At 38.3% G+C, this 16,880-nt stretch overlaps 1 protein-coding gene across 2 annotated transcripts in view; it reads right to left on the bottom strand.

Moving 5' to 3' along the window:
* Positions 1 to 16,880, bottom strand: part of NEBL (nebulette) — a 376,594-nt gene that overhangs the window by 169,335 nt on the left and 190,379 nt on the right. For both annotated transcript variants that reach the window (XM_070800806.1, XM_070800807.1), the window contains exon 4: positions 3,243 to 3,350. In XM_070800806.1, the coding sequence (XP_070656907.1) occupies positions 3,243 to 3,350 (108 nt within the window). The remainder of the gene's footprint in view (positions 1 to 3,242; positions 3,351 to 16,880) is intronic.

The raw sequence follows: 16,880 nt of genomic DNA on the forward strand, positions 1-16,880 counted from the left end.
GCTGTTAAGAGAGTAGATCCTAAGGATTCTCATCCCAAGGAGAGCTCTTTTTTTTCTTTTCTTTTTATTGTATCTGTTTGAGATGATGATGTTATCTAAACCTACTGTGTTAATCATCTTACAGTACAGGTAAGTCAAACCATCGTGCTGTACAGCTTAAACTTATACAGTGATGTATGTTAATTATTTCTCAATAAAACTAAAGAAAAAATGATAAATCTCTAACAGTAATATTATGAAATTTATATTTTCTTCCTGCTATCTAAATAGTAATATGCCTCATCATGGCTAAAAGAACTACTTATAAGACTGCTATGGTTGATAACATCATGACTGTCGCATGTGTGTGTGTTAGCTCCTCCGTCACGTCCGACTCTTTGCAACCTCATAGATTGTATCCCACCAGACTACTCTGTCCATGGGATTCTCCAGGCAAGATTACTGGAGTGGGCTGCCTTTTCCTTCTCCAAGACTGTTGTATAAATTTGTTTCAAAAGATGTTATCTAAATTCCATACTTTTTAAAATCACCACTGTCTACCTTATAGGTTAAGATTAAGATACTTTAAACAGTATTTTGTATATACTGCTATGTATATAATAAACATAAATTTATACATACCTGTGTTATAAGGGTTTTTGCGTAATTAAGAATGGATCTGCAAACAGCCTCTGGTATTGAATAAAATGTATATTCCTGCTAAGGATAAAGGTTGGTGAAATGATCAGTTCTTTTCTTATTAAATATGAATACTGACTTAATTTGAATATAAATTAAAAGGCTTACCTTTGAATCAACTGCAATCCTTATGTGAGTTGTCACAGGGATGTCTTAAGTAGAACTGTTTAGTTCTTTTTGAAATAAATTTATGATAGTTGAAGATTTATGATGTAACTTTGTTTTATGCAACACTTTTTATTTTTTAAAAAAAGGTTCTCCAAAAATAATCCAAAATCAGAAACATTACTGAATGTAACTGCCAGTGAAACATATCTCTAATTTGCATTTTAGAAAACAAAAATAGAGTTTGATTTAAGGAAAGAATGAAGGGGAAGAAAAACGATGGAGGCAATCTTCAGTATTCGTGATCAGTGGGTTGTAAGGATGGGGTGGAAAAAACTAAGGAACAGAAGCCTTGAATCCTTAAAATTCAACTCTTTCTCTTCAAAGGAAAAAGTCCTTGCTGAAATAAAACGCCCATTTAAAGAGCAAACAATGGATAAACCTTAGAGAATATGGCAAAAAAAAAAAAAGTGTCTCTGTCTCTTACTCCCTAAACAAATTTTTTAAATATCATATAATTCTGTTTTTGAACTTTTGACAAAATTCATTCTCAGACTGTATGCTATGATTTTATCTGCAAATTGTGACTATATGTAGGTACATAACAAAGACAGCCAAATACCAGTGAGTTTAAAACAACCTGCTAACTAAACATTTCCCAGAAATCAATGCTACATAACTTAAAACATTTAGACACATAAATTTTGGTGACTGTACATGAAACACACAAAGTAGACTTCTTGTGAAAAAGTGTATGTCTTGCATATTTGTTCATACTTTTATATAATACAAATTTTCATTTATATTTCCTCTGGAGTACTTAACATTGAATTAACTTATTTCTAGAAAAAATGCATTTTGACACACTTCATATAATAAAGAAACATAATTACCACTTTAATAAGTACTCAACACTTTTTGGTCCCTAATATGTTTTGAACTTCTGCTAGTTTCAATTTTCTTTTCCAAGGAAACGCTATTAGCGAACAAAACTCAGCTTTCAAATCCAAAGCAACTTCATATGTAAGTGTTTATTTCAGAAATTAGATGCAATATGCCACTTCAACAAACACCTAATTTAAAATATGAAATCTTGAATACATACATTGAGCAAACATGAGATTTCTCCAGATACCTAACCTTGTATGTATATTCTGTATGCTTACTCACCACAAAAAATTAACTGATAGGCTTTAACATTTACCTATACAAGTTCTATTCTGGAAAAATTTTTTAATTGAGAATCATTTAAAATGAAATAAGACGCTGTTACAATAACATCTCTTAATAGCAATGACTATTATTTCTAAATACACAATTAATTTAATTAAATTGATTTGCTAGATAAGTCAATTTACTTGATAAACCAATTAAATAAATTAAAAGTGTATTCAGAGATACACAGGCATAACTCAGAAATATTGCATGTTCGGTTCCAGACCAGTTCAATAAGGCAAATATCACAACAAAAAGAGTCAAATTTGGGGGTTTCCCAGTGCATCTAAGGAGAAGGCAATGGCTCCCCACTCCAGTACTCTTGCCTGGAAAATCCCATGGATGGAGGAGCCTGGTGGGCTGCAGTCCATGGGGTCGCTAAGAGTCAGACACGACTGAGCAACTTCCCTTTCACTTTTCACTTTCATGCATTGGAGAAGGAAATGGTAACCCACTCCAGTGTTCTTGCCTGGAGAATCCCAGGGACGGGGGAGCCTGGTGGGCTTCCGTCTATGGGGTCGCACAGAGTCGGACACGACTGAAGCGACTTAGCAGTAGTGCATCTAAAAGTTATGTGTATACTATACTGTCACCTACTAAGTGTGCAATAGTGCAACACGTCTAAAAACATGTTGTTGTTGTTGTTGTTTAGTCGCTAAGTCATGTTTGACTCTTTGCGACCCCACGGACTGCAGCACGCCAGATTTCCCTGTCCTTCACTATCTCCCGGAGCTTGCTCAAACTCATGTCCATTGAGTCGGTGATGCCATCCAACCACCTCATTCTCTGCCGCCCCCTTCTCCTCCTGCCCTCAATCTTTCCCAGCATCAGGGTCTTTTCCAGTGAGTCAGCTCTTCACATCAGGTGGTCAAAGTGTATCTACCTTAATTTTAAAATATTGCTTAAAAATGCTAAACATTGTCTGACAATACAGGGTTATCACAAATATTCTATTTGTAAAAAAAAAAAAAAAAAAAAAAAACACATTATCTGTGAAGTGTAAAAAAAGTAAAGCACAGTAAAAATAGGTATGCCTGTAGTCACTGCTATTAATGTTAGGCTCTTGATAACTGTGATGAAATCACAGGGAAGCAATTCATAGATGAACCTGGCATATTTTCTGAGGATACCAAGTACTGCTGGCATCTTACAGCAACAAGAACACTTCCAAGTTGTCCAATTTCACTTTCTCACCGGAAATACAAGTCAGGGTTATTAACATCACTGAACAAATGGTCACCTACGTTACTGATTTGTTCCTGAGTCCTCTTCAGCCTCTGTAGTTCAGGAGTGTCTGTAACGATGCTGAAGCCCCTCCCTTTGCTTTCTTCAAAATCTCTTTTGTACTTGACCTAACAAAATTAGGAGTGAAAGAAAAAAAGAAAGAAAAAGAAAAGTAAACAAAAGAATCATAAATTCTGCTCAGGATCCTCAGAGGCCATATAAGCTGCTAAAATTGGAAGCAGCATCTCCAGGAACAGCTCAGTTAGCAGGTGGTACAGTGACTAGCGAGACTGCTTCGTTGGTGTCCCAGCAACCTCGTTGTGGCCTTAGGCAAGTTACTCAACCACTCTGCACCTTGGTGGTCTAATTCATAAAACGATGATAATGACAAAAATAACAGTATTTAAATGTGTTGTTGTTTAGTTGCTAAGTCATGTCCAACTCTTTTGCGACCCCTTAAACTGTACCCCACACCAGATTCCTCTGTCTATGGGATTCTCCAGGCAAGAATAACGGAGTGTGTTGCCAATTCCTTTTCCAGGGGATCTTCCTGATTCAGGGATCAAACCTGTGTCTCCTGCTTGGCAGGATGATTGTTTACTTCTGAGCCGCCTGGAAGCCCTAGTATTTAAATAACGCTCTTTAATAGGTTGAAAGATAATATCAAATGTCTTAGTTCACACACTGAGCCCATAGGAAACAAGCAAGTGCTCCATAATAGTTATTATTATCATCATTAACAGTTGTAATAAAACTGAAAAATAAATGTGGAAAGAGAAAGCTAAATCTTTCTTTTTTGTTTTGTTTTGTCAGTGACAAAGTATCATTTTGAGCCTGGACTGCACTATGGATGAGGGAGACATACAACATTATCAGCAGCAGCCCTGTCCTAACAAAGTTTTCATTTTATTTCATAAGGCAAAGCATATGGGTATGATTATACAGTGTTTAACTGCCAAATGTTGAATATGTAAATGCTTATGGAAATATTTATAAAACAGGCCACACCCAGAGATTAAAAGGCTTCAAGCACATGCCCTTGGCATACTGTGTACTGAGGTACCAAAGTTTTTTTCAGTCTTTAAATATATTTCTTTCTAATTACAGCCCAGTAAGGCTGAATTTTACAGTTTCCTCAGGGAACTAGAACAGCCAGTGCTTAATCTTACTAGGGTCCCATATCCTGTTATTAGCATAGTGACAATAACTGTGACACCAGTTAAATGCTCTGCTTGTTTAATAACTGAGATGGTTACATCACTTGAACTGTTCTTATTTCTTTAAAAGCCTAACTATAAAGAAATATTGAAACATATTTTTGATAATTCATATAATCCCCATTTCACTTTCATAATCACCAGCTTCAAATTAAAACATATTAATAATCAATGCACCTAATTTTAGCACCTAACAGATGATGCTGTCAAAGTGCTGCACTCAATATGTCAGCAAATTTGGATAACTCAGCAGTGGCCACAGGACTGGAAAAGGTCAGTTTTCATTCCAATCCCAAAGAGAGGTTATGCCAAACAATGTTCAAACTACCGCACAATTACACTCATCTCACACCCTAGTAAAGTAATGCTCAAAATTCTCCAAGCCACGCTTCAGCAATACATGAACCGTGAACTTCCAGATGTTCAAGCTGGTTTTAGAAAAGGCAGAGGAACCAGAGATCAAATTGCCAACATCCGCTGGATCATCAAAAAAGCAAGAGAATTCCAGAAAAACATCTATTTCTGCTGTATTGACTATACCAAAGCCCTTGACTGTGTGGATCACAATAAACTGTGGAAAATTCTGAAAGAGATGGGAATACCAGACCACCTGACCTGCCTCTTGAGAAACTTGTATACAGGTCAGGAAGAAACAGAACTGAACATGGAACAACAGACTGGTTCCAAATAGGAAAAGGAGTACGTCAAGGCTGTATATTGTCACCCTGCTTATTTAACTTATACGCAGAGTACATCATGAGAAACACTGGGCTGGAGGAAGCACAACTGGAATCAAGATTGCCGGGAGAAATATCAATAACCTCAGATATGCAGATGACACCACCCTTATGGCAGAAAGTGAAGAAGAACTAAAGAGCCTCTTGATGTAAGTGAAAGAGGAGAGTGAAAAAGTTGGCTTAAAGCTCAACATTCAGAAAACTAAGATCATGGCATCCGGTCCCATCACCTCATGGCAAATAGATGAGGAAACAATGGAAACAGTGGCTGACTTTATTTTGGGGGGCTCCAAAAATCACTGCAGATGGTAATTGCAGCCATGAAATTAAAATACCAACCTAGACAGCATATTCAAAAGCAGAGACATTACTTTGCCAACAAAGGTCCGTCCAGTCAAGGCTATGGTTTTTCCAGTAGTCATGTATGGATGTGAGAGTTAGACTATAAAGAAAGCTGAGCGCCGAAGAATTGATGCTTTTGAACTGTGGTGTTGGAGAAGACTCTTGAGAATCCCTTGGACTGCAAGGAAATCCAACCAGTCCATCCTGAAGGAGATCAGTCCTGGGTGTTCATTAGAGGGACTGATGTTGAAGCTGAAACTCCAATACTTTGGCCACCTGATACGGAGAGCTGACTCATTTGAAAAGACCCTGATGCTGGGAAAGATTGAGGGCAGGAGGAGAAGGAGATGACGGAGGATGAGATGGTTGGATGGCATCACTGACTCGATGGATGTGAGTCTGAGTGTACTCCGGGAGTTGGTGATGGACAGGGAGGCCTGGCGTGCTGCGGTTCACGGGGTTGCAAAGACTCAGACACGACCGAGCGACTGAACTCAACTGAACTGAATAATTAATGTTTAGGGTAGCTAACAAAAAAATGTTTCTGCAATCGTTACTTTCTGTATAAATTTGAAAAGTCTCCTTAGCTGAGCATGGAATGACTGTTTTTGTTGAGTCATGTTTGTTTTTAAATACTCAGTGCTCCCAGGCATTACTGTCCTTGAGGCTACTGGAAGTTTTCCTTTATATGAAGAGCTTAAAAGAAAAAAAAAAAAAAAATCCCAGATGACAATAAATAAAAAGATACTCTCATCACTTTTAGCCTAAGAATATCTAATTTTTCCTCCACATTTTCATTTAAATGTCTAAAAGTACTAAAATCCTTACTTTATTTCCATAAGTAAAAGGTCAAATAAACTGCATTATTTTTCTGCTACAGAAAATACTGAGTGAGATTAGCCTTCTAACCCTCAACCTCCCAGCATGTGTGAAGATGCACACAGGCACATTCTCAGGGTTTTGTGCCTAACTAAGCAGGGAAGCCATTTAGCTTTGCTTGAAGTAAACGCTAGGGCGCAGAGCAGTTATAAAAGTAAGAAAGATGGCAACGTTACAATAAGAGCAAGGGGAATGAAGAAGTAAGAATAAAAATCTAGAAGCCAAGTTTTAACATCCTTAACATCCATTTCAGAGAAGGCACAATCACATATTCTTTTTGTGATGAGCTTGGAATTTTGTATGTTTTTTAATGGCAATTTCCAAAGGAAGAACTGAAAAGAAAAACCATTAAATTCCAGAATCATAGCTTTCAAGTTAATTACCATTTAAGAGTCCTTTCCACATTCACAAGACACATAAGAGTCATCTGATTAGGGCTTGCCTCGTTAAGTGATTAGTTTTAAAGAATATACAATTATCTCCATAATTGATTTGCAGAGTTTTTAGATGTTTAATCCTTTTTTAATGGAGTGACCCACAACCATACTCAGCACCAACACAAGCACCAGTCCACGCAGTAAATCTTGACAGCTCACAGGGAGCTTTTGAGCCCTTCATCAGTCCCTCTCTTTTCCATACTCCCAGCCACTTATATCCTATCTCTCTACTTAGGTCTAATTTTAAATATTATATCTGATGATCTGCCAGGTATGCATAGTCTGATTCTGAGAGACAACTGGATACAAAAATAGTAGATGCCAGGGGCCGGGGGCAGGGGTTGCAGGGTAGAGAGTGGGGAATGGGGAGTTAGTATTTAATGGGGACAGACTTTCAGTTTAGGAAGGAGTTCAGGAGATGGATGATGGCGAGAATTGTACAATAGTGTGAATGTACCTAGTGCCACTGAGCTGTACGGTTAAATATGGTGAAAATAGCATGTTTTATGCAACATTCACCACAGTAAAAAGCTTTTTTAATTAAAAAAAAATAAAAAGAGCTCAGAGAACAAAGAGAGGGAGAAGATGCCTCTTTTCGGTTGTAGATGTCTCCTTTGCCCTCACAACATGACCCCATCCAACCAGTGAGCACCTGCACTCTGCACTCAGGAATCAACTCATACACAAAATCCAGTGTGTGTCCAAGAATCTGAGACCTGGGACTGTGGTAGAAACTCATGGGAAAGGGCTACTCTTTCTCCATGGTCTGGCTCATTTCATTGTTGTTCAGGATTATTGTTCAACCCCACAGATTACAGCATGCCAGGTTTCTCTGTCCTTCACCATCTCCCGGAGCTTGCTCAAACTCATGTCCATTGAGTCAATGATGCCATCCAACCATCTCATCCTCTGTCATTCCCTTCTCCTCCTTCCTTCAGTCTTTCCCAGCATCAGGGTCTTTTCTAATGAGTAAGCTCTTTACATCAGGTGGACAAAGTATTGGAGCTTCAGCTTCAGCATTGGTCCTTCCAATAAATATTCAGGATTGATCCTGAAAACTAGGATGGACTGGTTTGATCTCCTTGCAGTCCAAGGGACTCTCAAGAGTCTTCTCCAACACCACAGTTCAAAAGCATCAATTCTTCAGCGCTCAGCCTTCTTTATGGTCTAACTCTCACATCCATACATGACTACTGGAAAAACCATAGCTTTGACTAGACAGACTTTTGTTGGTAAAGTAATGTCTCTGCTTTTTAATGTGCTGTCTAGGTTTGTCATAGCTTTTCTTCCAAGAAGCAAGCATCTTTTAATTTCATGACTTCAGTCACCATTTGCAGTGATTTTGGAGCCCAAGAAAATAAAGTCTGTCACTGTTTCCATTGTTGCCACATCTATTTGCCATGAAGCGATGGGACAGGATGTCATGATATTCACTTTTTGAATGTTGAGTTTTAAGCCAGCTTTTTCACTCTCTTCTTCCACTTTCAACAAGAGGCTCTTTAGTTCCTCTTTGCTTTCTGCCATAGGGGTGGTGTCATCTGCATATCTGAGGTTATTGATATTTCTCCCGGCAATCTTGATTCCAGCTTGTGCTTCATCCAGTCCAGCATTTCACATGATGTACTCTGTTTAGTAGGCTGTAAAACTGAAGTTGCTGGCCCTCATTTGGCCACTATGCAATGATGATGAGGCCAACAGAGAGGCGAGCAAAACCCCAAGAGTGATTCCCGACATCATTCAAGCACCTGAATCTAACTCTTCCTAAAGCCAGAACCACCAGGCTTACCAGATGAGTGAGCTAATATCTCTCTCTTCAATAACCAAAAGAATTCTGGGGGAGGGAGGAGGGAGGAGGGTTCAGGATGGGGAACACATGTATACCTGTGGCGGATTCATTTTGATATATGGCAAAACCAATACAATATTGTAAAGTTAAAAAATAAAATAAAATTTAAAATAAATAAAAATAAAAGAGAAAAAAAAACAAGAATTCTGATTAATATGCCACCACCACCATGCCTACAAGGTATACACATGAACAAAAAGGTTCCCAGAAATACTGACATGTGAATTTCTCCTTGTTTACTTCTATGCTTTGGTTCTATTTATGACACATGACTTGGGAGTTTATAAAAATAGGGGATCGTATCAGAGAAAGAGCCTGGACTTAACATCCCATCCCTGTCACTTACCAGCCACCTCATAGGTCTTCTAGCTTCTGTAAGCCCAAATTTCCTCATTTTTAATTAGAGAGTCTGGTAATATCTTAACTAATAAGGCTGTAGGGACTAAATGAGGTAAATCACAGGGAGGAATTTTAGAATGTATGAGGCATTTTGTGTGTGTGCAAATGTCCAGTATTATCATCATAATACTGGTTTAACCTGACTTGAAAGGATTACCTAATATCTGTCATGAGACATCAAAAAGCATAGTTCTATAACAATCAGATAGATCATGGTTAATAAAGCCATATGATTCATGTCAATGTATGGCAAAAACCACCACAATATTGTAAAGCAATTAGCCTCCAATTAAAATAAATAAAATTATTAAAAAAAAACAATCAGCTATTAGTCTACATTTGCAAATTTTACTATTATTCTAGGATAGATACTTATTTTTTTATTGGATTTGTGTGAATGATCAGACTCCTAAAAAACACCTTGGATGTGTCATCTGGTGACCACACAGGTGAAGATGAATCCTGAACCCCATCTGTGCAGGTGCTGGGTGACAATCTGTCTCTGCCAAGAGGAATGCCGCAGGCTCTGCAAACCTGTAAGAACTATGTGAAGAGGGCTCTCATAAGATCACTCAGAATTCCTTGTCACTGACAGAGTGATTCTTACCCTCAACCCCTGGGAAGCATAATGAATTTATTCATTAAAGCTCAGCACCAGTGGTGATGCTCTGTGTGCTGCACAGGTCTTCCCCAGTCCTGAATGTCATGGCTTTTCATCTCCTATTAGAGCAGTTATCACCCTGAACTGCAATCACAATGGAGTCACAGTCCCTGCTCTAGAACATGTAGAACTCAGGGACAAGGCAAACTTTTATTGAGCTTTGTGATCCAAAATTGTGGCATAGCACCTGACCTGTGCAAGTTGATTAATAAATAGTAAAGAAAGGGAAGAAGGGAGGGAGCAGAGGAGAAAGAAAGGGAGTAGGCACAGACAAGGGAAGGTGGCCCAGATCTAGAAATCCAAGTGCTCTGTTCATCACTATGTCCAACTCTTTGCAACTCCTTGGACTGTAGCCCACCAGGGTTCTCTGTCCATGGCGTTTTTCAGGCCAGAATACTGGAGTGGGTTGCCATTCCCTCCTCCAGGGGATCTTCCAGATGCAGGGATCGAACTTGCATCTCCTGCATTGCAGGCAGATTCATCCCACTGAGCCACCTGGGAAGCCTAGATGCAGAAGAGGAACCTCCTATTTGGGCACTGAACTTGGTTCCAACTGGCTGAAGAAACAGGCAGAGCTGGGAAATCAAGCTACGAAACACAGATCCAGATCTGATTTGGAAAGAAATTGCTATTCATAGTGCTTATCTTAGTCCATCTGGGCTGTTATAACAAAAAAATGCCATTGACTTGGGTTGCTTATAAACAGCAAAAATTTATTTCTCATAGTTCTGGAGGCTGAAAAATCCAAAATCAAGGTACGAACAGACTCAGTGTCTGAAGAAAGGCTGCGTCTTTGTTCACAGATGGCCATCTTTCCACTGTAGTCTCACATGCAGTGGGGGATGAAGGAGCTCTCTGGAGTCTCTTCCATAAGGGCACCAAACTCACTTATGAGGGCTTCACATTCATGACCTAATCACCTCCCAAAGGCTCCACTTCCTAACATCATCACATTGGAGATTAGGTTTAAAAATGAACTTTGGGAGAATAAAAACATTCAGTCCATCCCAGCACTGCTATATATTAACTCACTCAACATGAACTCAACAAGTATTCACTGAACCTCATATCAGTTGCTATTACAAACTCCTGCTCTGTCCCTTTTCTTTCCTTCAGTGTTGGATTAAAAATTATCATCTCTGGTCTCTTGTCCTCTATCCTGTTAAAAAGTATTTTATAACGATTCTACAAGTAACAATGGTGAATTATTCTAGGAATGTCATTCTCTGGAATGTCCTCCCCAAATATTTACATATTTAATCCTTTGTTCATTCAACAAATACTTACTGAGCAGCTACTATGAGTCAAGCATAGTTCCAGGGGTGAGAACAACACAGCAAAGAAAGCAGTAACTGACCTCTGCCTTGTGGAGCTTACATTACAGTGGAAGAGAAAGAAAAGACATGAGATTTATATAATTTGAATAAATGGTGCATGAGCGGTAAGTGCTAAGAGAGAAATAAAGCAGGAAGTGAGGTGAGGAGGATCAGGAATGCTGCCCTTTTAAAGAGAGCAATCAGGGACAGCCTCGGTGAGAAGGTGACACTGAAGTAAGATCAGAAGGAGGTGAAGGCTATATGTGAGCAACAACATGCTGGGCTTCTGCTTCATGCTGGACTTCAGGCTCTTTCTGGCCAATGCTTTAGCCCACTGAAGTGAGCAAAACAGAGGCAGCAGACCAGGAAGAAGGTAGGAAATTTTGGTCCTCTCTCCCCATACATGCACGTTCATGTCCTGCTCTTTGTGACCCCATGGATTGTAGCCCACCAGGCTCCTCTGTCCATGGGATCTTCCAGGCAAGAATACTGGAGTGGGTTGTCATTTCCTCCTCCAGGGCATCCTCCCAACCCAGGGGCTGAACCCACATCTCCTGCTTGGCAGGCAGATTCTTTACCGCTGAGCCACCTGGGAACCCCCCTCCCTCCCCAGTTGTCCACTGTTAGAGAAATGTTCCAGGACCAGAGAAGTCAGGGAGACTTCCTGGGCCCAGCCTGAGAAGCTGGCCTCCTTGGGAGACCTAGCCAGGTGAAATGCATCTCTTGTCAGAAATGGCAGGAAGGACCCAGGAAGAGGGAGTACAGAGTCCAGACACGGCTGAGTTCAGCGAAAGGACGCGCAGTGCCTGGGAAGCAATGCGGTTTGTTTCCCGTATGCTGATCCCTTCAAGACTAAATAAACACATGTTGAAAATGCACTCTTAAACTCAAACGATCCATGTTGTTGTGCGGCAGAAACTAACACGACATTGTGAAGCAACTACCCTCCAATTTTTTTAATGAACTAATTATATTAAATTTTTAAAAATCAAATTCAAGAAATATACCCAATGGGCAATGTAAATTGCCATATTTTTCTTCAGAAGTATCTTTAAAATGTATTTCAAATACTGAATGCTACTACAATTGACATGCTACATACACATGTAAATGAATATGTACACACACATAAACACACACACATTTCTCTTCCTGTATTACAGATCAGAACCCTAAATCAAGAACCAAAAGATCTAAATTTAAACCCTAATTCTGTCCTGTGATCTTTTATAATTTGTTCAGTTTCTCTAACACTCTTCATCGTCTGCTATAAAATGGAAAAAGGAAAGGGAAAAAAAAAGTAACGTGCTACATGGTGTTTGGAGGGTTAACATAAATAACGTGGAAACATCAAGCAGGGACATGCCCTTACTAGGTCCTTAGCAAATATTAGTTTACTCCTTCTTAATAAATTTTAAAAATGACCTTTATTGCTTATGTATGATTGTTTCTGCCAACATGTGCGTGCTCAGTGATATTCTGTGTTTGGAGTCATCAGTAAGCAACACTCACAAGTTCAGACACGGAGAGCCTGGAAACCAGGGCGGTTTGGCAAAGCTTAAGAAAAAGGCTCACAATGACTGAAAAGGAAAACTTAAAAATCAAAACAGTGAACGGAGCTATCAACTGAATTATTTGCTAATTCTGAGATATAAGTTCTCTCCCCCAATGCCATAATTATTAATCTTATAATAAACATAAATAAATGAAGAAAATGAAAATGACTAATGAAAAAGGTCATTCTGAGGCAGAAAGTCATCTCTGATGGAAAAAAAGCCAAGTGAACCAGAGACTGGTAAAATGCTAAATGATGAACCAAGAGGAGATTAAGTGAGATCTTAAGGTGGGCATGTCCTACAGTTCAACAGGTCTACCCACAAGTATGTTTCTCTCTAAAGGAACCCTTGCCCATGAGCAGCTAGGAATATAGACCAACATGTTCAATATAACATTTGTATTATCCAAAAAAAATGCAAACAACCTAAATATCCATCCACAGGAGATGAATAAATTATCGTATATTCATAAAATATAATATTATCCAGGAGTGAAAATAAATGAACTACAGATACATGGATCCATATGGCTGAATCTCAGAAACATTTTGGTGAAGGAGAAAACAAGCCAGGAATACACACATATGGTGGTAAGTAAATGGGGGAAGAGATTCAGAAAGCATAACATCCAGAAGAGCTGTGAGGAGACATGATCATGGAAGGATGCCCTGGGAGCTTCAATGTTCACGTGACGTTCAAGTTCTTCATTTGGAAGGTAGATCCATGTGCAATCCTTTTATTATCAAGATGTAAAACTTACACGGATGCTCCATATATTCTTTTGTACTGATCAAACATTTTACAATAAAAGTATTTTCAAAGAACGCAGGGACAGAGTTTTAAAACCTCGGATGAATAGGGGAAGCTGAATTTACCAGAGGATAAAGAAAAGTCATGAGCAAGAAAACAGAAAAAGAATCTCAGAGCCAGGAATCAGCTGATACTTTCAGTTAGCTTACAGACAAGGTTTGGGTTTTCCATTAAGTGGCCAGTGACCTAGTCAGTGGCCACTGTAGGCAGAAAGTTAGTCTTTCTAAGTTTCTTTGTCTTAATGAAGCTGTTTTACTATGTTGGCAAATACTGAAATGAAGCAAAAAGGCAGGAAAAGAGAACTTGAGAGAGGATTAAAAGGTTTCCAAAAGTGGATTAATGAGCAATGGTTAGCAGTACAAGAGGATTCTTGCTGAATCGCAACAGACCAGAGGGCTAAGAATCCAGGGGCAGAAGAGGAAGCAAAAGGAGAATATTATTTAGCATTAAAGCAGCTTACTTGTCCAAAAAGGTTTAACAGAAGACTAAAATCTACAGGCATATTTATGACTGATTCATATTATTCTGCTCTTTATCTCACACATTTTAAAGTCTCCATCTGATACAATAAAATCAATGACCAGTTTTATGATCTTTCATGCCACGATGGATACTTTACTTTTCTTCCAGGTGAGACTGGGGAGAGTCATGTCATTTTCCAACTACATGCAAAATTCTTAGTTTGATCTGCAAAATTCACTCAATTATGTACCATCTTGTATAGTTCAGTAGATTTCAAAGTACTGGAGAATGTGTACCATATGCTTCATTCTATCTCATCACATTCTGCTTGGTGCTAAGCATATATTAAAAGCTTAATAACTATTTCATGATTGATTACTATCCAGTTTTGTATTTTTAATGCCTAAAATGCAGAAAATTGGCTAATCTCGCAATGCTAGTTGGGAATAAAACAACTACAAAGGAAAATCTGATTAAGGCCTTTTTTTTATGGTGAAGTTAATTTTAACAAATGTTAAGTCAAATAAGCTCAAAAGTGAATTTGCTTTCTTATAAATTAATCTCATAATTTGTAAATTTATGGTTAATTAAATAGAATTAAAATTTTAATTACCTTTTTAAACATAATTAAAAGGCATTAAAAATAATTTTCATAGATCTCTAAGCCTTCAATTAGCTTTCCACTCTATGTGCAGAGGTACTTACTAAATAATTACAGATTTGTCAGTATTCTAAGTATATTCACAACCCAACTTCATCAGTTTTGTAGTTCCTCTACCTTAAAATCACTAAAGTCTAAAGTTTATTCTAAACAAATACTCTGAATACATAATAAAAAGCACATCTTAATTAATTTATCAGTAAGCTAAAAAAATTAAAAATCACCCCTAAGACATTAACATGTAGCTTAGAGGTTAATAGCCCAGGTTAGAATTTTTACAAACTCCACTTCTTAATAGCTGTGTGACCTTAAACAGGTTACTTAACCTCTGTAAGCCTCAGTTTCCCCAAGTGCAAAAATAAGCATAATTGTGGTATAATACTGACAACACGTTTGTGAGAATTAGCTAAGATGATGATAATAATGCCTGCCATGTACTAACTCTCTATTACATCCAGGCACCGCACCAAGTGTTTATATATCACATGAGCAAAGCCAGGGTGGGAAGGCTGGCAGGCCATGTGTAAGGAGAGCGCAGCACTCAATTCCCGTAAGTTCGTGTTAACTCACGGCACCTGAGTATCTAGAGAACGCTTCCTACTGCACGGGCCCAGCACCATGTCACCTGTACCTGAGGGCTGCTTCAGTCTTTTGAAGATCAAAATAGAATGTGAATAAATAAATAGAAATGAAAATATGCTTTATCTATCTATATCATCTTCAGATAAATCCTAGCAGGGACACAATTTAGTGCTCATTTTTATTGCTGAAGGAAGGGAGTTTGAGGAGGTGAGAGAGCTAATAGGAGGCAGAAGTCTCTCTCTGGCATCTCCCGACATTGTCTTCCAATTCATCAGACAATGAAAAAAAATGCCAAAATGAAAAAATCCAACTGAAGACGTATATTAATACAAACAATGTCCTATAAACCAGCAAAGAGGAAAGTGGAAGTCATTGAATATTTCTTAGGGTGCCAGAATATCTGCATAAATTAAAATTTTAGCCAATTCATTATCTGTAATGGAACCTGTGGTGCCATAAAAGGGACAAAAATTATCACCCCAAGTAAAGTTTTTTACAGTTCCTGTTTTTCACCCAAAGTGTGTTTTCGGGTATTTCTTTTGAAGGAAACAATTATTTGAATTTTCTATTACTGAGGACCAGGCCAGGGAGAAGGCTGTTGGTACAGGCGGACCTTGGGGATACTGTGGGTCCATTCCAGATCGCTGCTATAAAGCAAATACCACCATAAAGCGAGTCCCATGAATATAGAAGTCACGTTTACACTACACTGTAGTCTATTAAACATGCAATAGCAGTATGTCTAAAAAAACAATATTCATACTTTAATTTAAAATAGTGTGTGTTAGTTGTTCAGTCATGCCTGATTCTTTGTGACTCCATGGACTGCAGCCCACCAGGCTCTGTCTATGGGATTTTCCAGGCAAGGATACTGGAGTGGGTTGCCATTTTCTTCTCCAGGAGATCTTCCCAACCCAGGGATAGAACCCTGGTCTCCTACACTGCAGGCAGATTCTTTACCAACTGAGCAATACTTTATTGCTAAAAAAATTGCTAACCCATCCTCTGAGCCTTCAGTGAGTTATAATAGTAACATCAAAGATTACTAATTACATATCATCATAACAAATACAATAATGGAAATGTTTGATATATTGTGAGAGTTACCAAAGTGTGACATGGAGACATGAAGCTGAGCAAATGCTGTCAGAAAAAACATGGTGTCAACACACTTGCTTGACATGGGGTTGCCACAAACCTTCAATTTGTAAAAAACTCAGTATCTGCAAAATGCAGTAGAAAAAAAAAGCACAATAAAAAGAGGTATGCCTGTAGTGATGGGACTATTGGTTCAAACCAAAAAATCATATCTACACTGATAGAGAAAACTGGTGTGCAAAATATATACACAAAATGCATGTTTCAGCAAGAATCTCACAATAGAGAAACGCAACTAATCTACCAAACTCTGCCTATGAGTTATGGATTACTCTGGGGAGTTCATTAAGTATTTGGTGATGATGATTAACTTTTCCAGGAAACTAAAGTACCATCCAATTAACTATTCAGGTACTAAAGAAGCAAAAAACAATTAATATTCTAATACCTGATTTAGTCCTGAAGAGTAATTGACTCACAGAGTCTAATTCTTGCTGATTTATGTTTCCCTGTTACGTTTTAAATAACATATAATCATTCAGACAATTCATGAATTTTGATTTCTGGACACGTGTTCTCTTAACTGTTAATCCTTTAGAGAGAGCCAGTCTCATCCCATTACATGATTATGATTTTTTAAAATATAAACAGTCTA

The sequence above is a fragment of the Bos indicus genome, chromosome 13, assembly GCF_029378745.1.
Source record: "Bos indicus isolate NIAB-ARS_2022 breed Sahiwal x Tharparkar chromosome 13, NIAB-ARS_B.indTharparkar_mat_pri_1.0, whole genome shotgun sequence".
NCBI lineage: Eukaryota > Metazoa > Chordata > Mammalia > Artiodactyla > Bovidae > Bos > Bos indicus.